The following is a 24,642-nucleotide window of genomic DNA, read 5'->3' as shown; positions in this document are numbered from 1 at the left end:
CCTAATGAGCACAGGGAAGACACATGTTCCAGAGGTAGACAGAAATAGTTTTTGGTGCAGAGCCGAGGCCAGCCGCCCAGGCTCTCAAGAAAGGGGAAGTGGGTCCAAACGTTGCCTTTATTTTTTATTGTAAACGAAGGTGCAGAGTCTGAATGCTCAGAAACACCAATCAACACGAAGCTAAAGCAGCCAGTGGAACAGGCACCAACAGGGAGTGTGGAGGTATTCACATCTGGGCCCTCCACCACCACCTTTGGTCCAGATAACCCCTTGGCCCTGGTGTCCCTGCTAGTGGGACAAACTGGACTGTGGTACAGGAGTCAGGTATAATATGAAGCTGGTGTCAAGGGAAACCAGCTGTCAGAGGTCAGGTTATCTGTCCTCTGGGAGCCAGGGATTTCAACCTCACACCAATTATCACACATCTGGAGACAGAAAACAGGCAAAATGTTTGGCTAACAGTAAAAAGGCAGTGCAAGGAGAGACCAGAGTGTGTAGTAGACAGAGGCCCCTGGCCCAGTAGCAGGAGCCAGGCCAGCAAAGGTAGGAAAGCTTCCCCACTGGGGCCTGAATAGTGAATACGTGTGGCCTCTACATAGTCCTGGGAAAGACAGTGGGACAGTCCAGACAGACAACTGATGGAGAATGGATAGGGCTCTGTCTGGTGTGCTTCGACATCTGTCGCTGACCCACTGCCACTGAGGCCCCTTGTTCTTTGCCCAGTTACCTGCCTCACTGCAAAATGTAGCCAAGCCCTGGGAATAACCCCCTAGCAGCAGCTAGCTGGTTACTCCCCAAAGCAGGACATATACCCACAAAAAGCTTGCTCTCCTGAGTGTGACGGCCATGGCTGGTCACCTTAGGGTGATGTGGGGAATACCTCCTACCCGATTGTTTTTAATTTACTTGAAATTTCAGAAAGTACAATTTCAAGTGAGGAAGAAAACAGGTCGGTCCTGACCTGCACTGGTAAGATTTGTGTCTACCTGGTCAACAACAGAGGAAGCCACATGTCTACACAAGGCACACACACCACAGACAGCAGTAAAGAACTGTGCGTATCGCTCACACACACGACATAATCAAATGGCAGCCAAAAAGGCTGGGGGCAGGCTCAGGCCTTTGGGGGATCCATGTAGGCTGGGTTGTATGGAGGCTGGCTGGCTCCTGAAAGGAGAGAGGACATAGGTTAGTTGTGGGGACACTGGGCTGCAAGGCAGTCAGGCAAGCTAGGAGGAAAGGACCCTAGGAGCAGAGGCATGAGTCGGGACCATACAGGGTTACTGAATCCACTGTGATACTTACCAGCCAAGGACTCATGATAGGCTGGCGGCCCTGTGGGCTGGGCCAGGTAGGGTGGTGGGTACTGCGTCGGATAGGGTGCTGCTGGCATTCCTGGCTGGGGGGGCATGGGATGGTAGCCCTGGTATGTTGGTCCAGGATAGCTGGGGGCCACGGGTTGAGGCTGAGGGTAAGGGGCGTGAACCACGGTAGTAGTTGTGGTGTTGGTCACGACAGCTGCAACGAGAATCCTGATTAGTCAAAACCTTATGGCTCCCTAGGTCAGAAGAGGCCAGGCCTGCCCCTCCCACTTAGTCAAAACAGGTTCCTGGTCATCAACCCTTTCCCACTCTGGGATCGGCATGTTTGCACAGGAAGGGGCATGGGTGGACCGGGTAGGTAAGGGCAAGCTTACGTCGGCGTGAGGGGCAGCACATCTTATACAGACAGCAGCAGGAGCAGGTAAAGCATATGATGATAGTGGCAATAAACACCACAAAGACGGTCACGCCAATGGCAATAGTCGCTCCGAACCTGCCGAAGAGCCAGTGTAACTACCTTTCACTTTTCCCTATGACCAGCCACCCACATGTCACCTGTTCCCAGGGGACCCCTTTTGGCAAAAGACTCTTAAGAAACTTCCCAGTAGTTTGGTATGAGTCCATTACAGCCTCAGATTCCTCATGTATACAACGGGGCTGCCCTTTGTGAATTTATGTAAAGGCACCCCCCTCCCAGGCCTGTTCCCTGTACCCACCTACCTATATACCTGGTCTCTCCCTACCAAGCAACCATATGGTTGTCAGGCATATGCCACAAGCCAGGCAGGATAAGATCCAAGTCAAGACAGGCTGCCATGTGCTGAAGACCTGCAGCTCATACAGGTTGTGTGACATTCCAGGCTACCCCATGGTTAACAAGCATGGCTCCATCCAGGGAAGCTAGATGGGAGGCCTCCCTGCCCAACCTGGGCACCCACAGAATAGAAGGTCTGCCCTTTGTCAGCACACAGCATAGGCTGGAAGTTCACCCAAATTACTGCCAATAGCAGCCGGAGCCCCCAACTGTCTTCCCACGGACCCAGGGCCTGGGCTGCATTCTAATAAAAGGCGACTGCAACAGGCGCATTCAAAACCTAACGAAGTTAAAACTCCGGGGCATCTGCCCCTCTGAGATTAGAGAGGAAGGATGTAAGGTGCCACCCCACCCTACCATGAGGCTTCCAGCTCACAGCCCAGGGGAGCCCCCAACGCCTTAGCAGGGCCTCTTGGCTAAGGGACAGACTCCCCCACACTTCAGGCTTCCAAAAGGAGCCTTCACCAAGACAAAACCATGAGACCATAGGTGCCTTTCCAGCAGTCAGAGGCAGGAAAGGACAAAACACATTCATGCAGTGCGCGGCATGCAGTGGACTGTTTAGTATCTCTTTGCTTCTATAGAATGTGCCCGCTCACCCCATGTTAGCCTCCGCCTTCACTCAAGGGGCTCCTGCAGCCCAGGACTTCCCCTCTTTTCAACAGGGGCCACTCAGTTTCAATCTCCTCCCCTTTCAAAGAAAAGGAAATCGAATCTTCTCAGTCTTCCCCATTCCTGACGTCAGCAGCAGGAAGAACAGACTCACAGGCCCTGCAGCCACCCTCTTAAAGACACAGCATGATCTAACACCATGCCCAGCACCAGGCCACTGAGAAGGGCTGGAAGGGAAAGCAGAAGCGACACTTTCCCAACCCTGGGTTCCCAGGCCTCTAAATGCAGCCCAGCCCCAGCCTCTAGGCTACTCTGCTCACCTGATCCACCCTTCGGGAGCCTGCCTAGGCAGGGCAGGACCCCTGGTTCTGGCTGACATATAAGCAGTTGACTGCCATGGTTCCTCCTCTGTTCCCAAGCCAGGACATAACCCTTCCAGGTCTGATCATGTTTCCCAGTGTTGTTTCTAATGCCTGAGGCTCCCCCAACCCCTGGAACCACAGGAAGCTGCTTCACAGTCTCTAGTGACAGTGTGTGTACTTACCTTTCTGTGGGTATAGAGTAAGTATAGTTAACAATTAAAATCTAGGGTTTGCCTAACCAGAGAGTAAAACTTATAAAAAAAAAAAAATTAAAAAATTTTTTAAAAAGCTAATTCCAATCTTTAATTAAAAATTTAGCAGGGTGTGCCTGAGTAATGCCTGAAATCAGGAGGCTGTTGAGGCAGGAGAATTAAGAGTTCTGGGCCAGCCTGAGCAACACGGTGAATTCCAGGCAAGCCTGGACTATACAGAGAAACCCTGTCCCTCAAAAACCCAACAAAAAAAATTAGATACTCTTTGCAGGACCCACAAAGCCAGGTGGGGCCAAGGACTCACTTCTACCTTGATATCTAGCTAGATCACCAAGCACCAGCCATGCTCACCTCAGGTCTTTGCACACCCAGGTCTTCCTGCTTGGGAGGCCCTCTTCCCCACAACCCTCACTTCTTAGTAATACCTGCTCTTCTCTCAGTCCTTGGCTCAAAGCACCAGTTCAAGGCAGCACATTTCTTTCTTTCTTTCTTTCTTTCTTTCTTTCTTTTTTTTTTTTTTTTTGGTTTTTCGAGACAGGGTTTCTCTGTGTAGCCCTGGCTGTCCTGGAACTCACTCTGTAGACCAGGCTGGCCTGGAACTCAGAAATCCGCCTGCCTCTGCCTCCTAAATGCTGGGATTAAAGGCCTGCGAAACCACCGCCCGGCGGCAGCACATTTCTTAACCATTAAAACACCAGACTCTTTGGCTAATGCTATGACAGAATTAAAGTCCTGCCCATTTAAATGCCTGTCTGGCAGAGACAGGTGAAGGATCTCTGAGTTTGAGGCCAGCCTTGTCTACATTTGAGTTCCATGCCAGCCAGGACTACATAATGAGATCCTGTCTCAAAAACAACAATAAAAACCAAAGTTAAGTACACTGATCGAAGACATATCCTATGCACAGTATGACACTTGTGGCTTGCGCTTCCAGAACACTGTTCTGACCCGTGACTCAGAGGGTAAGAACCAGAGAGAAAGGTCAATGGTGGGACATGGGGGCAGAGCTGCTGCAGACCTCAGGGCCCAGCATCTTTCCTTTGGGGGCTTCTCTGGGGTCCCAAGCCACTGTCAGGCATCAGGGACTGAACCCCTACCATGAAATCCACTCTGTGGACAACAATGCCCTCAGCAGAAGAGCCAGCACATAGGAGTCCAGGGCAGTGTCTCTTTAAGAACGTTCCCTAGCGAAGCGGTGGTGGACAGCCCTACCCTCAACCGCCTCCTCTGTGCACAATTCTGAGGCTCTGGAGAATAGGAGAAAAAGAAATCCCAGAAACTCATTCTTCCTCCTAGCAGCTGCCCCTCCCCCGCTACTTCTAGGTGTCTTCACCCATGGCCAAAGCAGCCTTTCCACACACTGTCAGGCCCCTGAGTGGTCTCCATGGGGCGGTCCACACACATCACACACTTCAGACTCACTCTTTGATTAGCTGTGCTGGGTGGCTCGTGTGGAGTGTGCCACGCCAGCGTGGGGGCACCAACCCCACTTCAGTGCGGTCCACTGCTTCAGACCAGCTGCCTCCTTGCCCTCAACCCCAGCCTTTATCTTGGCTCTCCCTGCCGCTGTTCCCCAAATGTTCCTGTCCATCCTCCATACGTTCTTCCCACCCAAGCCTTCAAGGCAAGGCCCCTGTACCCCAATCCCCATGATGACTGTGTCTACCTGGCATCCCTGTGCTGGGCTGGGTCAAGGAAGTCTGTTTGGCTGTCCATTCTCTCCTTTGTTCCTTAATGGCAGGCAGCTGCTGAACGCCACCAACCCACCTCCACCCTACCCTCCCAACACCTCTGGCCAGGAAGTCACAGTCTGAACATCACCAACCCACCTCCACCCTTCCCTCTCAACAACACCTCTGGTCAGGAAGTCACAGTCATGCCCAATGGCTGCCTGCCATGTTGACCCATGTGTTCTTTTCCTCTGCGACTTGTTCCGTGGCCCTGGATGGTAACAAGACGCCAGTGTAGGAACGTAACATGGGAGCTCACACCTGTAATTCCAGCAATCAGGAAGCAGAGGCAAGAGGACAACAAATTCTGGGCCAGCCCAAAGAACATAGTGAGATCCAGGCTAGCCTGAGCTAAGAGCAAGAGCCTGTTTCTTTCTTCTTCTTCTTCTTCTTCTTCTTTTTTTTTTTTTTTTTTTGGGGGGGGGGGGTGGGTGGTTTCGAGACAGGGTTTCTCTGTGTAGCCCTGGCTGTCCTGGAACTCACTCTGTAGACCAGGCTGGCCTCGATCTCAGAAATCCACCTGCCTCTGCCTGCCAAGTGCTGGGATTAAAGGCGTGTGCCACCACTGGGCGGCAAGAGCCTGTTTCAAAACAAACAACAAAAACACTTGAGATATATCTCGGTTAATTGAGTGTTTGCCTAGGTAAGAGATAAGTTATTCTGGTCTGTTTTCAGTGTGTTGTGTTCTTAGAGTGCTAAGAGTCACAGAAGACCGGTGGCAATAGGCCCTTTCTCCCAGGCTGGCAATCATACCAGTCTTGGCCTTTTCTCTATGCCAGGGCCCTGCCCTGTAGAATCATATATTTAAAGCTGTTTTACTTTTTCTAGTGTCTTAAATTTGTTATTATAGAATGAGGGTCTTGTTTCTTACACCTGCAACACAGGAGGCCCCAGGCTCAACCTCCAGGACTACATGAACTTGGTGACTCACACCTGTAATTCAATCACAGGGAGGATCAGAAGTTCAAGTTCATCCTCAGCTACATACCAAGCTCAAGGCTAGCCTGAGCTACAAAAGACTGTCTCAGGAAGGAAGAGAGGGAGAAAAAAGGAAGAAAGAAAAGCAGAGCAGGAGCCTGGCCAGTAAGTTTAGGGCTACCAGCGTGTGGGGCCTCTGTGAGTATGGGCAGGAAGACTTCAGCTGCAGTCCCCCTTTATGAAGGTGTCACCCCGATCCTGAGACAGAGACACCAGCCAGCACAGTGACCAAAACCCACAAACCTTCGCATGGTGACTGAGGGACTTCTGTCCTCTCAGCACCTTGACTCAACATAACCACCACCTCACTCCCATGACCACAGTACCACCTCACTCCCATGACCACAGCACCACCTCACACTGTTTCCCCATTAGCATAGCCATCATTCTGCCACAGACATTGACCATCCTGCTGCCACCATCTCCTCACAGCGCTGCAACCTCTACCAAGTGTCACTTCCTCTCCAGTTACCTCTACCCATCAGGTACCTACCACCCAACCCCATGCCCCAGGTCAATATGGACCTCACCCCTAGACCTTCAACTACCAGCCCCCAACCAGTTTCCCTACCCCTATCATCTCTCTCTCCATAATACAGAGGAAACCTGGCTCCCAGGAGGGTCAAAGGTGCCAGTGGGTAAACATGGTCACTACTTCACTGGGATGCCTTCCCAATGAGTCTATGCCTTCTTAGTACACAGAGGCCACACACACACACCCAAGCCCACTTGAGCCCTTGTCACTTCTGCCAGGAAAACAGACACAGCCCACAGGCTTTACTTACCCTGACATAGGGTCGTCACTGTCAATACTGGATCGAAACCTCAGCGCTGAACCCGGATGTTCTGGTGTCTCCTCTGGGTGGTTGGAAAATCTGCTAATAGAAAAGAGAAATCTCATGAGGAACACACCCAATCATCACCTGCACCCCACAACACACTGCCTCGAGGCACATAGGACATTCCGAGAATGGATAATGTACACACTGGGATCCCACACTTCTCAGGCACACTAAGGCCAGTCTATAGAGCACAGCACATCTGAAGCCAAGAAACAGCAGATCTCAGACTTTGAGATCTGGAAAGTACCTGCTCTGACCACAACAGGATGAGGGCAGAAACCAAGAGTGAGCGCTACGTTGCCACAAAGTTAAAAACAAAAGAAATACACAGGGGAGAAAAGACGGCAACTCTTCCAAAAACAACAGTCTGAGTTGAAATCTGTCAAATGCCTGTAATTTCAGCTCTGGAGACTGGCAGAAGGATTGCAAGTTCTAAGCCAGCCTGGACCACATAGCAAACCTTCGCATGGTGACTGAGGGATGCTTTCTGAGGAGGGAAGGAAGGGAGGAAAGAGGAGGGAGGAAGGGAAGAAGAGAGACAGATAGAAACACCTTATGGTTATACAGAATGAAATAAAATACTATTAGGTTAAAGTTTACAAAAAAAAAAAAAAAAAAAAAAAAAAAAGGAGCCATGGTAATGCACACCTGCAACTCCAGACCTCGGGAAGTAGAGGCAGGGGAATCAGGAGTTAGGGAAAGCCTGGGTTGCAGGAGACCCCATCCCGAATAAAACAGACAATAGTTAGGACATGGCTTAACTAGCTCTTAGAAAGGAATGAATTTCATTACTAGAATTTATCAAGAAGGACAAAAAATAAGCAAGATACAGCTGGATGTGGTAGCTCAGAACCCTAGCACCCAGGAGGCTGAGGCAAAGGACTGTCTAGAATTCAAGCTCCTCTTAGGCTACAGAGTATGTCCCTGTGTGTGTGTGTGTGTGTGTGTGTGTGTGTGTGTGTGTGTGTTTGTGAAGCTAGGTGCAGTAATACAGGCCTAGAATCCCAGCAAACAGAGGCAGGAAAAATCAGAATTCAAGGTTATTCTTGGCTACTTAGCAAGTTCAAAGCCAGCTTCAACTAAACTATAGAAGACTCTTGTAGGGGAGGTTCTGATGCTAAGGTCCTGTTCCTCAATTGGTTCTTGACCTGTCAGTAAAGAGGCCATGGGCCAGCCAGGCAGTGGTGGCGCACGCCTTTAATCCCAGCACTTGGGAAGTAGAGGCAGGTGGATTTCTGAGTTCGAGGCCAGCCTGGTCTACAGAGTGAGTTCTAGGACAGCCAGGACTACACAGAGAAACCCTGTCTCAAAAAAACAAAACAAAACAAAAAACAAACAAACAAACAAACAAAGAGGCCATGGGCCAATTGCTGGGCAGAAGGAATAGGTGGGACTTCTGGGTCCCTGGAGAAAAAGAGAGACAAGGAGATGGGAGACAGAGTTCATCATGCTTCTGATGGAAAAGAGGAGACCAGCCATGTGAGAACTCGCAATGGAGTGGCCACATAGGCCAATCCTACAGTCAGGTGGTCAGAGATGTTTAGCAGGGACCAGATGTAAATGGGCAACTAAGGTTTAGGGCAGGTAGGAGGGAGATGTGGAGATAAGAATATTGATGAGGGCATGCTTTTTCAGGTGGGAGATATGTATCACCCAGCAATTATGTCAAAAGGCAAGTTGAAATTAAACAACTGTGTGTCTGTGTCTTTTATCTGTGGATTCAAGGAAAGTTAGGTGGGAGCTGGTAACAAGCCCGTTACCAGAGTTAAGGTGGGGTACCAAAAGCTACACACAACAAAGCCTATTTCAAAAAAACAAAAATAAAACAAAAAAAACTTACAAACAAACAATAACAACAATAAAACTCAAGAAAAGCCAGGCATGGTGGTGCATGCCTGCACTGGGGCCTGGGGATGACTTTGAGTTCAAGGCCATTCTGGACTACATAATAGTGCATGTTGTGCCTGCAAGGGGCACTGGATCCCATAGGACTGGAGCTACAGCTGAGCTGCCAGGTGAGTGCTGGGAACTGAACCCCAGTCCTCTGGAAGAAGAATCAGTGCTAACAACTGAGCCATCCCTCCATCCCCACTTCCTTTCTTAAAAGCAAAGCAAATAAAAATTTATTAAAGAAAAGTTTAAAAAAAAAACAAAAAACAAACTCTCAAGAGTGGGAAGGGTTAGCCGGGCGCTGGTGGCGCACGCCTTTAATCCCAGCACTTGGGAGGCAGAGGCAGGCGGATTTCTGCCTCTTTTTGAGACAGGGTTTCTCTGTGTAGCCCTGGCTGTCCTGGAACTCACTCTGTAGACCAGGCTGGCCTCGAACTCAGAAATCTATACACCTGAGACATCGTGCCTCATGAAAAAGGGAGAAAAAAATAGAATTCCCTTCTAACCATGAGTCTATGTACTCAGGCTAACATCCTCTTGGAAATAACATGAATCCTCTAGAGAGAATTCCACATTTCTGCAATCAGTTCTATAGCTGAAATGTTAGATAATCAAATACTTTCAGGAACACTAAGAGTGGTATGAATAGAAAACAAAAGTAGTTGACAATAAAAACATCCCCCAGGGCGGGCATAGTAGCACATTAATCCCCATCAGGAGGCAGAGGCAGGAGGATCTCTGTGAGTTTGAGGACAGCCTGGTCTACCTAGTGAGTTCCAGGACAGCCAGAGTTATAAAAACCCTGCCTCAAAAAGCAACACAAAACAAAGAATGCCCACAAGGCTCTGAACATGAGATTAGCAGGCACTGTTGAAAGAACACACAGGCCAGTGAGAGAACTCTTGCCTTCAAGTCTCACTTGAGTTCATTACCTGGGTGGAGACTCAGTACCACAGTGCAGAAACAGAGCTGGCTCCTGACAGCTGTCCTCTGATGTCAACATGTGCACCAGGCATTTGTTTAAAGAATAAGCACAGGACTGGCCGAAGCCATGGTTGGGCCAATGACATGGCTCAGAGGGTAAACCTGATCACCTGGATTTGATCTCAGAGTCTACATGGTGAGAGAAAACTGACTTGTGAAAGTCAACATCGGCCATTCACATGGAAGGCACAACATCCATGCAAACACATACACACCAAACATAATAACAAAGTAAACAATGAGATTACCAGGAAGAACTCAGACACTAAAGATGGAGCAACTCAGCCCGGCGGTGGTGGCGCACACCTTTAATCCCAGCACTTGGGAGGCAGAGGCAGGCGGATTTCTGAGTTCGAGGCCAGCCTGGTCTACAGAATGAGTTCCAGGACAGCCAGGGCTACACAGAGAAACCCTGTCTCAAAAAACAAAAACAACAACAACAACAAAAGACAGAGTAACTCAGAACTTGAAGTTCCCTAGAAAGACACTGAAGAAATTTCTAAGCAAACATGGGAACACCGTGACTTCTCTGGTTGTACATGGAAAATTCCAGACAGAGCAGAATCAAAGGGAAGAAATCAAAACTTCAAGATTTGGAAAAGGGAGGCAGGGAGTGGAGGTTTGATCCCCAGCACAAAACCAAACAAAACACAAACAACCCCCCCCCCAAAAAAAAGCAAACACCAGAAGATATGAAGAATTCTCATCTTATTTATATTGCAGGCAATGAGATTGCAGTCCAAAAGCCAGCTGCTATGGAGATTAGAACAGGTGTACACCAGGTTAGCCCAGCAGAAATACTTCCAGTTAGAACTGAAGGAGGCAGACAAGTATCTGAAGGGATGCTGCAGGATTCAGCTCCCACAGGACCCGAGGTACTGTGCCATTGTGTCCCATTAACCAAGACAAAGGAAGGACCTCAAGGACAATCTAGGTCCTTGGAAGCTGCATGGTCATCCCTCACAGCTTGGACTGTAAGAAGGTGTGAGGCTCGGGCTTGTTGCTGCAGATTTGTTTCTGCCTTGCTTTTTCAAGTTAGAGATCATTCTGAAGCCTTATCGCCTCCTGGTGGCCCGGATATGTCAGTGCACAAATTTTCAATCCCAGCATTTGGAAGGCAGAGGCAGGCAGGCAGATCTCTGAGTCTGAGGTCATTCTGGTCTACATAGAGAGTTTCAGGACAGCGAGGACTACATAGCGAGACACTGCATCAAAAAATCAAAATAAATAAATGCAGGAACTGGAGAACTGGCTCAGTGGTGAAGAGCACTTTGCTGTTCTTAAACAAAACCTAGCTTTGGTTCCCAGGCCCCACATGGTGGCTCACAACAATTTAACTCCAGTTCCAGGGGACCCGACGCCCTCTTCTGGACATTTTGATCATAGTGTGATATGGTGCACATACATACATGCAGACAAATACATACATGTGGGCAAAAACACCCATGCACACAAAATAAAAATAAATAAATTTTTAAAACAAAACATTTATTTATTATGTATACAGTGGTCTGCCTGGATGTATGTCTGCAGGTCAGAAGAGGTCATCGGATCCCATTACAGATGGCTGTGAGCCACCATGTGGTTGCTGGGAATTAAACTCAGGACCCCTGGAAGAGCAGTCAGTGCTCATAACCTCTGAGCCATCTCTCCCTCCCCAATAAATAAATCTTAAATAAATAAAATAAAACAGACATTGCCTAAGGTCTCTAGTCTCTACATATACTTGAACCACATGCATGTGTGTACTTGTGCTGGCTTCCCCCCCCTCCCCCACCCCCCCCCCCCCCCCCCATCTAAAGGAGTTTGCCTTGCTAAGTCTGGGGCTTTCTTGCTGGTAACTCTACTGAGCTACATCTCAGGTGACCTATTACATTTAAATGGAATAAGAACCTGGTTTTTTTTGGGGGGGGGGGGGAGGTGGGGAGCTGGGTTTGTTGTTGTTGTTGTTGTTATTGTTTTTTGTTTTGTTTTGTTTGTTTTTCGAGACAGGGTTTCTCTGTGTAGCCCTGGCTGTCCTGGAACTCACTCTGTAGACCAGGCTGGCCTGGAACTCAGAAATCCGCCTGCCTCTGCCTCCCAAGTGCTGGGATTAAAGGTGTGCGCCACCACTGCCCAACAAGAACCTGGTTTTTAAAAATTACTTAAAGTTGGGTATAATGCACGAGATCACCATTCCAACTACGTAGTAATCAGAGATAGGAAGGTTATTTGAGACCAACCTGGGCAACCCAGAAACATCCTGTATCAAAAAGAGTAAAAAGAGAGTTGGAAAGAGGGCTCAGTGGTTAAGAGCACTGGCTGCTCTTCCAGAGGACCAGAGGACCTAGGTTCCAATCCCAGCACCCACGTGGCAGCTCACTAATATCTATAACACCAATTCCAGGGGATTCCGGCTTTTGAGGGCACTTCTTGTATACAATGCATAGAAATACACGCAGGCAAAACACCCATATATATAATATAAAAATAAGTAATTTCTTAAATATCAAAAGGGACAGCTAAATTGGTAGAATACCTGCCTACCATGTACAAGGCCATGGGTTTAATCCTCAACCCTGCATAAAACCAGGCTGGTGGTACACACCTGCAATCCTAGCACTTGGGAGGGGGAGGGGTGGAGGCAAAGGAATCTGAAGGCCTTGTATGTATACCATGTTCAAAACTAGCTTGGGCTATATAAGACCCTATCTTAAAATAAGGTTTTAAGCTGGGCAGTGGTGGCGCTCAACTTTAATCCCAGCACTTAGTAGGCAGAGACAGGCAGATCTCTGAGTTTGAGGCCAGCCTAGTCTACAGAGCGAGTCCAGGACAGCCAGGGCTACACAGAAACTTGTCTTGAAAGAACAAAAATATAATAATAATAATAATAATAATAATAATAATAATAATAATAATAATAATGATAATAAGAAGGGTTTTTAAGTAATAAAATTAACATAATGAAAAATTTAAATCCAGTATCTATAAGCCAAGCACAGTGATGCATGCCTTTAATCCCAGCACTTAACGAGCAGAGGCAGGCAAATAGATCACTGTGAATTTGAGGCCAGCCAGAGCTATAGTTAGACCTTCTCTAGGAGTGTATGGGGCTGGGGCTGGGGCTGGGGAAAAGACATCTGTAAAATATAAGGACAACCAACAATTATTCTTAGTGGCTATGCGGCATCACTGGGACCTGGCAGTTCCATGCATATCAAGAACTTCTTACAGACTCATGCGAAGCAGGAGGAAGGGGTACCAAGATGCCCACTGCCGCTGCAACTCTGTGTTAACAGCTTTGGACAGAGAATGACAAAGCTCAGAGCTGCCTTACAAACACTGCATGGAGATCAAACAGTAAGGGCATTTGTTGGAACACCCCCAAAAATGTACCCATAAAACAATACAGATTTTTAAAGGATGCAAACAAAAGTGTACACCTTAAACACAGTAGACTGGGGTGCCCATGGGCTGGAAGGGAACAGACTGGCCATGAGAAGACTGAAGCAGATGCAGGCGATGTGGTCTGGACTCACGGCTGCCTGCCATGAGCTGCGTACGACCACTATACCTCGCAAACTGTGGCCAAGCACAAAGAAAAACCTAGCCTGGCCCTCACTGATGATCACAGTCTATACAGAAGAGGAAATATAAACACATAAGTTCTGCTGGGGGAACATAGCTGAGCTCTCTCTGGGCGCACATCCACGCCCTGCACCTTGTGTAGCATACACATAGCCACTGCATATACACAATATGGGGCACTGCCCGAGGACCTGTGGGATCAAGCACACACCCCAGAGCCAAAGCCACTGACTTCAGCCCAAGGCTGAGGGAAACAGAGCCCTTGAGGATGGGAGCGGGGTGAACAGAGTGGAGTAATTCTAGGTAGGAAGTCTTGTCTAGAACAGAGTCCTCAAACACTCTGGCTCAACGCACAGCCCACTATCTTATGAGGCCAGAGGGGGCCAGGCACTCTCCAGGGAATAGACTGAGGTTCCTCCCCTCTCCCTCCCCTCCACACACCTACCTGGACTCTGGCTCAGGACACATTTCCTCATTCCACTGGATTTTCTTCAGCACGTCAGAGCAGCAGTATTGGTTAGAACAGGAACCACAACAGAAATCAGGACAGGACTCTGGGATCGAATTGTCTTCACCAAAGGGCCTGCATAGCTCACCATGGGCTGAAACATAAAGACAAGTTTGTTCTCCTTTGTCCCACAGGGCAGATCTCAATCATATCCCAGGCAATGTCAGGGATTTCCCCTGTCCAGCCACCAGGCACAGGCATGCTTTAGGCCACCTCAGTGGACCACCCTCCTACCAAGCCTTTGCCCTATCCTCCGGGCCACAGCAAGGTACCCTGCATCCCTTGGCAGTCTGTTGGTTTCCTGGCAGAAGACTGACTTGTCTAAGTGTAAATCTGACTGGGCTACTTGCTGCTCTAAGAATCCCCTATTTTCACATCAAGACCCCAAGGCAGAGTGTCCACTGCAAAGGCCCTCAGCGATTAATTGCCCACTCTGCCTCACCTCTCTTGCCTGTCCCTCACCCGAGACTCCACTCTTCCTTCAAGGACTTATTCCCAGCCACCTCCCAGAAGCTGCCAAGCCTAGAAGGTGTACAGCTGAACACACACCTGAGCAACCGTAGGCACAGGACTGTCCAATATTTAATCCCCGTTACCTTCATAGCAGCCTCACCTGTCGGGCACAACCGCCTGAACCTCAGCCCCTACCAACGGGCTGAATCCTAACCAATTCACAATGACACTCACCACTCCATAAAGCACTTATCACTAGGCTAGGCATGTGGTGATCATTAGAAAACGTGGCACTGTGTGAGACCCTTGCACGTAAGCTCTCAGTCCAAGAGCAAGCAAGCAAATCCCAATAAGCAAGGTCGCGTTGAGAAGGGCACAGGTACCAACAAGCTTTACCACACGCTCTGGGAAGATGTGGACACATGTCCCTGTGTTCTTGGGCTATATTAGCAAACCTGAGGCTTACACACAGGAGAACCCTCTCATGGAAAAACCCTCATCAAGGCTAATCTGACTACATCTGTGGACAGTCCCTTAAGTATCAGCCTGGAAGCTGTCCTGAGCCAGCACATGAACCCTGGTCAGGAGGCAGAGCGTGCGCCTTGGGGCTGCCAGAATGAGGCCCAGGGGAAGAGGCACCATATGACAGACGGAGAAAAGTTAACGTGGAGGTAAAGAGGGCTACATTTTTGTTGTTTTGGGCAGAACCTTGCTCTGGGGAAAACCATGAAATGGGTCTATCTGACTACTGCAGGCTCAGTTCAACCAGCTCACCATCTGAAAGTGAGCCAGGCTGTGATTCTGAGGCTTAACAGCCCACCCCAGTGAGACTTCTTGCTTTCTTTTTAGGGCAGGGTCTCAGTATGTAGCCCTGGCATGCCTGGAAACTCGCAACCTAGACCAGACTGGCCTCAAACTCACAGGGATCTTCCTGCCTCTGCCTCTGAAGTGTTGAGATTAGAGACAAGGGGCATCGGAAGATGCCCACACCAGTGGGTCTTTCAGGCTGAGACTCTCCAGACACAGAACAAAACTCTCTAGTCTGGAGACCATCCTCCCAGAGCCACACTCAGGGGAATGGCTGACTCCCTTCTTATCTCCAAATTCATGTCAGCCCTCAGGAAACAGCCCTTTTCCTCCAGGAAGCCACCCATCACAACAGAATCAGCTTCCCATGGCCGGCCAGGGGACTGTTCCAATGTACACCCGAATAGGCCCCCAGCCTACCCTTCCAAGCTGAGTGAGTCATCTCTCTAGGATGAAAAGGGAAAGAGGTGTCTCCTCCCCAAGCCAGCATTAGGGCCCAGCTTCTCCAGTTCTTAGGAACTCAGAGCTGTAGAGGCAGCAGATGCCGGGCTCCCAGCCAAGAAACAGGCTGAGAGGGATAACCTTTGCTGGAGGGGCCAGGCGGCCTTGCTCCAGCCCCTGGAACAGGTAAGGCCTACACACCATGAAGACCACAACAAAGGTGGGCAGTACCAGTCAGTTCAGGAGGGGAAGAGGTAACCAGATGGGTGGTGGGGTTCGCAGAGGCTCCTTGGTTATCAGGGGGTCAAGTGGAAGCACTCCAAGACTGGTACTGTCTGGCTCCTTCCAGAGACAGCTAGTGGAAGTGTCTGACCCGACCCGGTCCCTGGGGAGCACACACCGCCCCCTCCTCCCAGGCTCACCACCCGGAGGCGGCAGCAGCAACAGCAGCAGAAACAGAGTCCACCGAGAGAGTGCCGGCGCAGCCATGGCGGGACAGACCGACAGACGAACAGACGGACCAAGCCAAGGACCACCGTTCAGCCACAACCTCCGCGACCAGGGCGGCCCTAGGCTCCTTGCCCCGCCCCGGCCGGTTTCCGGAACCCCCGCCCGAGAGGGGAGGAGATGGGAGGGAGGGGAAGAGGTGGGAGGGAAGGGAAGCGGCCACCCCTCCCAGCCTGGCCCTGGGAGTCTCTCCCGCTCCCGTCCGCGACAATTTGAGACAGGTTTCCCAGAAGCAGGAGGAGGGGCTGGTGCACCCAAGTTGCTCCTTGCTCACGGGATACTTTTGCGGGGAGACCCCCTTGCAGGTGACTTAGGTGCTAGGAAAGGATCTCTGTGGCAACGTTATCCTAACACTTGAGCGCCAGCTGTGTACAGCTGGTCCGCGCCTCCAACTTTGCCCTCGGGGAAGCTGCGATTTTCTTGCTGGCTCATTAGATCCTCACACAGATTCACTAGAGGAGGACCATGTGGAGCAAAGCAGGGACCGGTGCTCAACAAATTCAAGTTCCTTTTAGCAAATTTCCAGGACCTCAGTCTGAGGAATGTCATTCCCCCAGTGACCAAGACCACCTCTAGGCAGCTGCTCACCCTAACTCAGGGGATGGATCCTGAGGTAAGAACTAACAACTCCCAGGGTACACACAGGCCACCTCCTGACAACTCTAACAGGCTGCCCCTTCCCCTCAGTGTGGGACAAAGTTTCTAACAAGACCAGGAAATGGAGGTATGGCGTTCTTGGACTGCTCAGCACCTGGCACAAATAATTCTTCTCACGACTGATCCCATGACATGTCTGCTAGGGGACCACTTGAATCAGTATGTGCCCTGCCCTGTACCTTCATATATTCCTCATCTGAGACTGGGACATTGCTGTAGGCAAAGATCAAGCCCTAAGGAGATGGTCTGGAAGGCCTCCAGCAGTTACTCAGCCTGAAGGGAGCCAGGAAAGAAAGCGAAACAACTGGTTCTTTCTGGTCAAGAGGATGAAATCTCCAAACTGTCATGTGTAAAAGTTAATCTAGTGGCCAGGCGAAAGGATTACCCTGTCGCCAAGACAGGGCCACTCCTAGGAAGACATGCTCACTTTAAGCTAGGCTAAAGAATAGGTGGATTAATTAACCCTTTAATGAGATTCTATATTTTCCCTTCCCAGAATTCCTGGCCCCCAAGCAGAGTTCCTACAAGGTGCCATGAGGTTCGGTTGAATCTGCTTTTCTCTTTTACCCTTTGTTGTCCTTTTGAATGCTTGTCAGAACATAAGTTTGCTTTTTGGTAGTACTTTGGGCTTCCTCTAAAGCTCTACTCTGCCCTCCTTGCTGGTTTAACACAAAGAGAATGACATCTTTTCCTTTCCTTCCTCCTCCTTTTTCAGACGCAGAAGGAGTTTTTGTTTTGTCTTTGACAAGGGTCTTACGACATAGATCTGGCTTCTACCTCCCCGAGAGGTGTGTGCCACCATACCCAGCCAGGATTTGCTTTTAAACTATAATACAGTTGTCCTTGTTGATTAAACTTTGGCTTTGCTAGACTTTCCAACTTTTCCTGCCTTTTAAATCCTATGTTGGCGAAGAACACAGCCCATTCATGCATGTGTGGATAGCATCACCGGCTCAGTTGGGGTGACTGTTCCAGGAGCTCAGCACATAAAAGCACCAGGTGCTCTTGTGGAGAGGCTGAGTCGGTTCCCAGCACCCATGTGGTGGCTCACAACCATCTGTAGCTCCAGTGCCAGAGGGTCCCATGCCCTCTTCTGACCTCTGTGGTCACCAGGCACATACATGGAGAACACATACATGAGTGGAAGCAAGCACTCATACACAGAAATACAAAAAAATGTCTGTGCAGGGACCTAGCAAGCCAGAATGAAAGGACAACATAAACCCCATTGTTCCCATTTAAGGACCCCATCTGTCTCCATTTAAGGACCAGGCCCGATTTCAAAACAAAAAAAAAGGGGGGAGGGGGGCTTAAGGCACCAGCTACAGGAACAGACCATAAGTCCCAGAAACTAGGCCATAAGACAGCAGCTCCAGGGCAGACCATAAAATCTAGAAACAAGATCATAAAAACCCCTCCCAAAGAACAGCCTGGAGATAATCACAAAAAAAGGGGAAATATCTCAGAATGGGCCATCTGTGCTTGGCAGCCCTATCTCAGCCTATGGTTAAACATTCATGACATAGGAATGCAAACCACTGACCACCTGTGACCTGCTAACACCCACCAATAAAATTCTAGATTACCGAATCCCTCTAGAGAATTGCCGCAGTTCCCTAGAAGAAGGCCTGCGAGCCTTTGTCTGGGGTCACCATTTCACAGAATGATTGACTCCCACATGCTGGTTGCTTCTGCAGAATAAAAGCTTTTTCTCTTTGCTTACTATCTGAGTCTGAGGTCTTCCTTCAGCAAATTTCAGACCCTTACAAGCACAACAGTGATGCTCAGGAGGCCTGACAGGATGGAGGTGGCTGGGTGTGGGTGCAGCCCGGGACTGCACTAATTTAGCTAGCCCAGGGGGCCTTGTTCTTCTCAGCCAGTACTTGGGCTCCTTTCATCCGTTTTGGATGTTGGTCATCAGAGATTCCTTCCTCAGCATCCACTGCACCTAGAGCAAGGGCTTTTACTGCAGGCCCAGCTGGTGATCTGTACCTCAGATGTATCAGTGTGATAGGGCAGGGTTGGCTAGCTAATCAGATACCAGTAGGCATGGAGTAACCAGGACTAGAATCCCTTCATTGATCTTTGGGCCCCACCTCCTTTGTCCCGAGAACCACTAATTTTGAGGAAAGAGGAAATATTACATTTGCTCTTCCTTGGAATTTGAATCCCAGTGGTTAATCCCCGTGCTACAAACTGCTCTGTTGACAAGACCCTTTGATGAAAACAGTAAGAAGTTCCCTTGGCCAGCCTCCCCCCCCCCACCCCCCAGGATAAGGAGAAAATGCTGTTTTCACAAGCTCATGGGGACTGCTAAAGACAGACACCTGACATCTGACACCATATTCTAAGGCCCAGTGGGTGAAGACACTTGCAGCCAGACCCAACCTGACCACCTGTTCTGTTCCCCAGGACCCACGTGGCAGAGCCAAGAAGCAGCATCAGCAAGTAGTCCACACGAACACCATGATACCCGTGGCCCCCCTGCACCCCATAAATGTAAAAAGGAATTGTTAAAGATGGAAGGGATAACTGTCCACTAGATGAGTTACCGCTGTACCCCCAACCCTTCCCTTAACGCCAATGTTGAGGGGCACTCTCTGAGGAACCCCCCTTTCTAGCTTCTCAGAAGTTGCTCTTTCCTCTGTCCCCCTTTCTGATTCCAGCGAACGAACATCCTAAACCTGCCTGCCCAGGCACCTGACATTCTCACCCTTTCTCTGAGGACGCCCCATGTGCCCAACCATGCACCTGCTCCAGCACCGCCCGCCCTCACTTCCGCCTGCCTGCTTTCTTGACATCTAACTCAAAAGAGCATGGCTTTCTGCCTCCTCTTGCCCATGGCTTTCTCCCTCCTGTAGGGGTGAGCCGCACTTACAGGCATCATGACACATCATGTGGGCTGGGAACTGAACTCAGGTCCTCTGCAAGAAAAGTATGTGCTCGCCGTCGCTGAGCCATCTCTCCAGCCCCTCGATTATTTTCAAGCGGTAACAGCTCTGGCCACAACTCACAGACTTTACTGGTGTACAGTGAAGAGCAGACAGTCCCGCGGAGCCTGACACGATAGTCTAGGTGTGGGTAACTACTGCAGCAATTTTTGTTTGTTTGCAATGTCTGGTTTCAATCCCAGGCCTCCTGCTAGGCAAGTACTTCATTTTGCACGTGTTTTGAAGGCAGAGCCAAGGTCGACTGGAATTTTAGAGGCGAGCATGTAAGAGGGGCAGTGAGAGCCAAGAGGTGGCCATTTCCTGTGTTCATGGGGACATCTAGGTGTGGAAGTTGGGGGATGGGGGCTAGGGGTCGGCAATTTAGCTGAAGTGAGGTGAACCATGTATATGTAAACAAAGAAGGAATGAAATCTCACAAGAGCACTTAGCACTCCACGTTTAGATGAAAGACTCAGAAAACCAGGCTTGGTTAAGAGATCCTGGGCTGGAGAGAGAAAGAGCTCAGTGGGTTAACAGCCCTGGCTGCTCTTCCAGAGGACCTGGGTTCAATTCCCAGCACCCACATGGCAGCTCACAACCATCTGTAATGGGTTCCAATACACTTCTCTGGTGTGTGTCTGAAGACAACTACAGTGTTACTCATATAAATAAAAATTAATAATAATAAAGCTTCTTTAAAAAAAAAAAAGAATGGCCCCAGAGGCTCATATATTTTGAATGCTTTTGTCATGACGGAGTGGCTCTGTGTGAGAGGGATTAGGTGGTGTGGCTTTGTTGAAGGAAGTGTGTTATTAAGGGTGTGGTTTTGGGGTTTCAAAAAGCCTGTTCCAAGCCCAGGGTCTTTCTCTTCCTCCTGCCTGTGGATCAAGATGCAGAACTCCTGGTTATGTCTCCAGCACCATGTCTGCCTGTGTGCCACCATGTTCCTGTCATGATGAGAATGGACTAAACCTCTGAAACTAAGCAAGCTCCAGCTAAATGAGGCCATGGTATCTCTTCACAGCAACAGAATACTGAGCAAGAAAGAGATTCTCCTGCCTCTGCCTCCAGAGTGCTGAGATTGCAGATTGAGATCACCACACCTGGCTGTGTTTTTCAAGGGGCAACTGGGCAGAAGCTCACTGAAGGATTCCAACACACACACACCTATGAGAAGCCTACAATATCAGGTGACAACAGAGCTGGCAGAGAGACCGTGAACACACACATGCACACTCACACACGCACACACACATGCACACACACACACACACACACACGAAGAACTAGTTATAAAATACCATCTCAGATTACTGTTTTTTTTTTTTTTTTAAAAAGTATTTATTGCAAAGAATGCTGGACACAGTGCACTGCACAACTGAAAACCAGTATCATACATTCTAGGGAAAGCAGGAAATGTCCGCAGTTCTTCCCATGAACCATCTCAGCTAAGACCTGGTAGCCAGCCTGGCTTGCAGCTGCCTTGCAGAAGCCACTTCAGGTGCTGGAGGGAGGGGCTGTTCAGGCACAACTTCTCCACTGACATCCCTCCACCCCAACCTTAGGCTCTTACACCTCTGGGTCCAACAATTCCTGCCTTCCCGGGGCACAGAGGAAAAAGGCTTTGGTGGTCTTTGCCTCAAGCTGCATCCAGGCATTGTTCACAGCTGCCAACCGCAGGGATCTGCTATAGCTAACAAATGTCCAGATAATGTGACAAACATCACTCAGACTCTGAGAGACATGGGAGTGGAGGCCTGTGTCCCCAAGGCAGTGGTGTGGTCCTCCAGCTCCAAGCTAGGGCTTGGAGGTCTGATGAGATGAGCCCAGGAGTCCCGCCCCAGGCCCACAGACAACAGTTTGGAATCATGGCACTGACTTCTCAGGGGCAGATGGCAGATGGCATCTGCAAGTTACACAGCCCAGGGCTGGCAGGGCTTGGAAAGGTGGACTCTTCTGCCAGGTTTGGGCTTGGAAAGGTTCTTGGATGCAGGGCCTGGCTTCCCCATGGCTGCTCTGTGGACACTAGAGCAACCAGTTACTGCTATAGAAAGTATCTTACCCTGTTCCACAGCCTGCCTATCACCCTGCTGGTCAGCTAACACATGGAGCCTGAATCTGCTACGTGGACACACAAGGACTCAGGGCATGAGAGGCACCAGGCTTCATAAGGCTGTTTGCACTAGGGTTTAATTTATATTTGAATCAAAACTAGGGTGGGGTCAGGGACTCCTCCCATGGCCAGGGCTGCCTCTGTGCTTTGTCCTTTCCTTCCTCAGTCCTACAGGTGGAGGTCAACGAACAGAAGGACAGTTTGACAGGACCACCAGTGCTGAGCCACTTATGACAAAGACATGTCCCTGTTTACCAGTGTACAGTTCTGTGTGGACAGTGACAGCGACAGCCAGGTAGGGGACACCAGTTTCCATAAGCACTTTGGTGTGTGCACCAAGAAGGTACTTCATAAAGCTGCCCTGCCATGAAAGGATCCCCCGTGAGAGAATTTAGGACAAGGCAGCCTGGGCTGCAGCTCTTCCACATTCCAGTGTAAAACTTGGTAGACATTAGGAACCAGCGCCACAAATGATGCTCTCTTCACTCACTCCTGTGAGCACCCGCAGATGCGGACAGATGTGGGTAGAATCTCCCCTGCTCCATCTTCTGTGCCAGGCGATGAAGGAAAGGCTTTCCACTTTGCCTGAGGCAGCGTCCACTTAAGGCCCCCATGAAGATCTAACCTCTGGCTCCTAGAGTGGCTACAGAGAGGGCAGTAGGATTCTTCCAAGGCTGCTTGGCCCACTTCAGGCAGCTGGGCCACAGTAGGGATGTCCTAGTGAGACTTCTTGTCTCAGTGTCTCATTTAAGGTTGCAAATGTCACAAAGCAGCCAGCCTGGTGAGCAGACTGCTTGAGAGCTGTAGCAGAGAGGCCAGCAGCAGAGCACATAGCCCAGGGATTCTCAGCAGCAGGTCAGCAGCCATACCCAACCTGTCACTGGTTGTCGACAGGGAGGTGGGTGGGCCAGGCTGAGGGTTCTGAGTGTTGCTAGCCACCCATGGCTTCAGGAGTGTTCCTGCGTGGTGACACCATCAGTACAGTGGCCTGGAGTGACCCCTACACAGAGGTCAGGGCATGCCATGGATCATTGGTGAGCAGGGACTGTGACAAGGGCTTCCTCTGAAGGCCTGGATATGTCTACATTCTGCACAACAATAAAGACAAAGAATGTTTACCCTGCACAGGGATAGACGGGACACCTCGCTTCTGCTGCCCTAATCACTATGGCAACACAGACACACAGACTTACCTCAGTAGCTACAGCCGAAAGCCCCTAACCTGCCCTAAGCAGGAAGGCCACCATCAAGTACCACTTGATGGGTGCTCAGACTTCAGGACAAGGGTGGGCGAAGGTGCTGCCCACTCCCTGCTCCACTGCAAGCAGCTCAGGTGCTACCAAAGCAAGGCCACTCAACCTCCCACCAGAGGACAGGTCAACTGGGGAAGGAGAGAAGGGAAGGCAGGGAAGGGGCTTAGCCTCTGAGTGCACCTCCTTCCTGGCTCTAACAGCCTATAGACATCTTCTAGGTTGTAATATGGTTCATCTCCCTGGGACTGAAACATGGGGCCCCATGATACCCCTGAAGCTCTTACTGTGAATGACCCTCCAAGAGCTATAAAGCCCAGTTCCAGCTTTGGCCTGCTAAGCTTTGGGTATCTTAGGTCTGAGAAACAGGGGTTTGAGACTTCCCTCAGCTCCATGGGCCTGTCTCTTGATCCCTCCGTGGCCTCCCTTAACTCCAACACCCACAGGAATGTGTCAGGAGGTGTAGCCCTGTGCAGTATGACAGAGCCAGACCTTTAGGGACAGAGACATGCTCCTCTTGGCCTACACTGAGCTCACAGACCAGTCCTAGGAACTGAAGGAGTGGGCAGAATCCTTGCTTTGAGGCAGGGTTGGTTTGTTATTTGTTTGGTTTTTTGAGAGGAGTCTCATGTAGTCCACGTAGCCTCAAACTCACTATGTAACTGAGGATGACCTTAACTTCTGATTCTCCTGCCTCCATACGCTGGAATTACAGGCAGGTGTCACTAAACTCTGCTGGGGACCAAATCCACAGCTTTGAATATGATAGGCAAGCGTCCTGCCAGTTCAGCCATGGCCAGGCTCATGGTCCTTTGTAAAGTTCAAAGGTGCCCGTTTATAAAGGTGCTCATGAAGCCTGGCCTGGCAAGGGAGTTGAGAATCACCACCTGCCACGGGTGGGCAGCTGGCCTCTCCCTCACCTGGGACCAGCTCTGGTCCAGATCCATGGCAGGGCTGCCTAGGAGCTGTGAGACCAGGGAGCCAAACACACCCAGCTCTGGGTGCTTCCTGCTGGTGGCCCAGCTCCAGGCACCTCCTCAGGGCTGACCTTGGGAAGAACCTAACCAAGCCACAGTCACACCCTGGCCACAGGAGACAGGCCCAAACAGAAAACAGCCTCAGGAGGAGACTCACCCCCCACCCTAACCTGCCCCTGACCCAACTAGGACACCCCAGGGAACGTGCCCACCAACCCGGCAGGGAGCCCAGTGCTACCTGAGGTCTGTCTCGGTGTGTGTTCACGGCTGCCACATTCAGGAATATGGACTCCATTTTACAACCTGCCAAAGGAAGAGGCCAGTGCAGTCTCCACCCAGCAGCCAGAGCCACAGCAAACCTACTTTGGGGAGGAGAGTCTAGCATACAGAGCTCAGCCTTACCCTCCCCCTTCCTAGACAGCCTCAGGGACCACTATGAGGCACAGGAGTCTTGTCAGACTCCTGCGTACCCATGTGACTGCCCCTGTGTGCCACATGGGGAACACAGGCTGCTTACACAGAGACTAGGGGTGGTGGGGCAACAACAGGTCAATGACCAACATGGGATCCCTTACTCTTGGTGGCCCCCAAACCAGTAACACCATCTATTCTGCCAAAAACAGTCCAGTCAGCCTGAGGGGAGGGAGGGATAACCCAGCTCCCCTGAAGCTTTGTTCTCCTCAGGT

The 24,642-nt window shown here is 50.2% G+C and overlaps 2 protein-coding genes and 1 long non-coding RNA gene across 14 annotated transcripts in view; 1 reads left to right on the top strand and 2 right to left on the bottom strand.

Moving 5' to 3' along the window:
* Positions 1-103: 103 nt before the first annotated feature.
* On the bottom strand, positions 104-16,120 carry Shisa5 (shisa family member 5). Of its 5 annotated transcripts, none has more exons than XM_034484442.2 (6): positions 15,945-16,120; positions 13,759-13,915; positions 6,816-6,908; positions 1,697-1,815; positions 1,306-1,518; positions 104-1,167 (listed from the first exon to the last, which is right to left on the bottom strand). In XM_034484442.2, the coding sequence occupies exons 1-6, from the start codon at positions 16,009-16,011 to the stop codon at positions 1,115-1,117; spliced, it is 702 nt and encodes a 233-aa protein (XP_034340333.1). In that variant the 5' UTR covers positions 16,012-16,120; the 3' UTR covers positions 104-1,114. The 5 variants fall into 5 exon arrangements, with proteins under 5 accessions (XP_034340333.1, XP_034340334.1, XP_076773962.1 ...); XM_034484443.2 differs by having other exon boundaries at positions 6,816-6,905; XM_076917847.1 differs by lacking the exons at positions 13,759-13,915; positions 15,945-16,120 and adding an exon at positions 7,018-7,047 and having other exon boundaries at positions 6,816-6,905.
* LOC143435412 (uncharacterized) lies at positions 15,466-18,408 on the top strand. The gene is made up of 2 exons (XR_013105696.1): positions 15,466-15,708; positions 15,872-18,408. It is a non-coding gene; the product is annotated as an uncharacterized LOC143435412 (long non-coding RNA).
* A 2,537-nt stretch (positions 18,409-20,945) lies between these two features.
* Positions 20,946-24,642, bottom strand: part of Pfkfb4 (6-phosphofructo-2-kinase/fructose-2,6-biphosphatase 4) — a 50,078-nt gene continuing 46,381 nt past the window's right edge. For 7 of the 8 annotated variants that reach the window (XM_076917630.1, XM_034483967.2, XM_034483964.3 and 4 more), the window contains 2 exons: positions 24,195-24,259; positions 20,947-22,817 (listed from right to left, as the gene is read on the bottom strand). In XM_076917630.1, coding sequence (XP_076773745.1) covers positions 22,758-22,817; positions 24,195-24,259 — 125 coding nt within the window. In that variant the 3' untranslated portion in view covers positions 20,947-22,757. Of the gene's footprint in view, positions 22,818-22,922; positions 23,111-24,194; positions 24,260-24,642 lie in introns of all 8 variants that reach the window. The other variant, XR_013105631.1, reaches the window with a different exon arrangement.

This window comes from Arvicanthis niloticus, chromosome 21 (assembly GCF_011762505.2).
Source record: "Arvicanthis niloticus isolate mArvNil1 chromosome 21, mArvNil1.pat.X, whole genome shotgun sequence".
In the NCBI taxonomy this organism is placed as follows: domain Eukaryota; kingdom Metazoa; phylum Chordata; class Mammalia; order Rodentia; family Muridae; genus Arvicanthis; species Arvicanthis niloticus.
Note: the sequence above shows the minus strand (reverse complement) of the source record. Positions and strands in the feature narration are given on the sequence as shown.

Coding starts and splice junctions, on each gene's coding strand:
- Shisa5 (XM_034484442.2), bottom strand. CDS start 16,011: ATGGCTGCGCCGGCACTCTCTCGGTGGACTCTGTTTCTGCTGCTGTTG. Junction 13,916..15,944: donor GCTGCTGCCGCCTCCGGGTG/GTGAGCCTGGGA, acceptor TTTATGTTTCAG/CCCATGGTGAGCTATGCAGG. Junction 1,168..1,305: donor CTATCATGAGTCCTTGGCTG/GTAAGTATCACA, acceptor CTCTCCTTTCAG/GAGCCAGCCAGCCTCCATAC.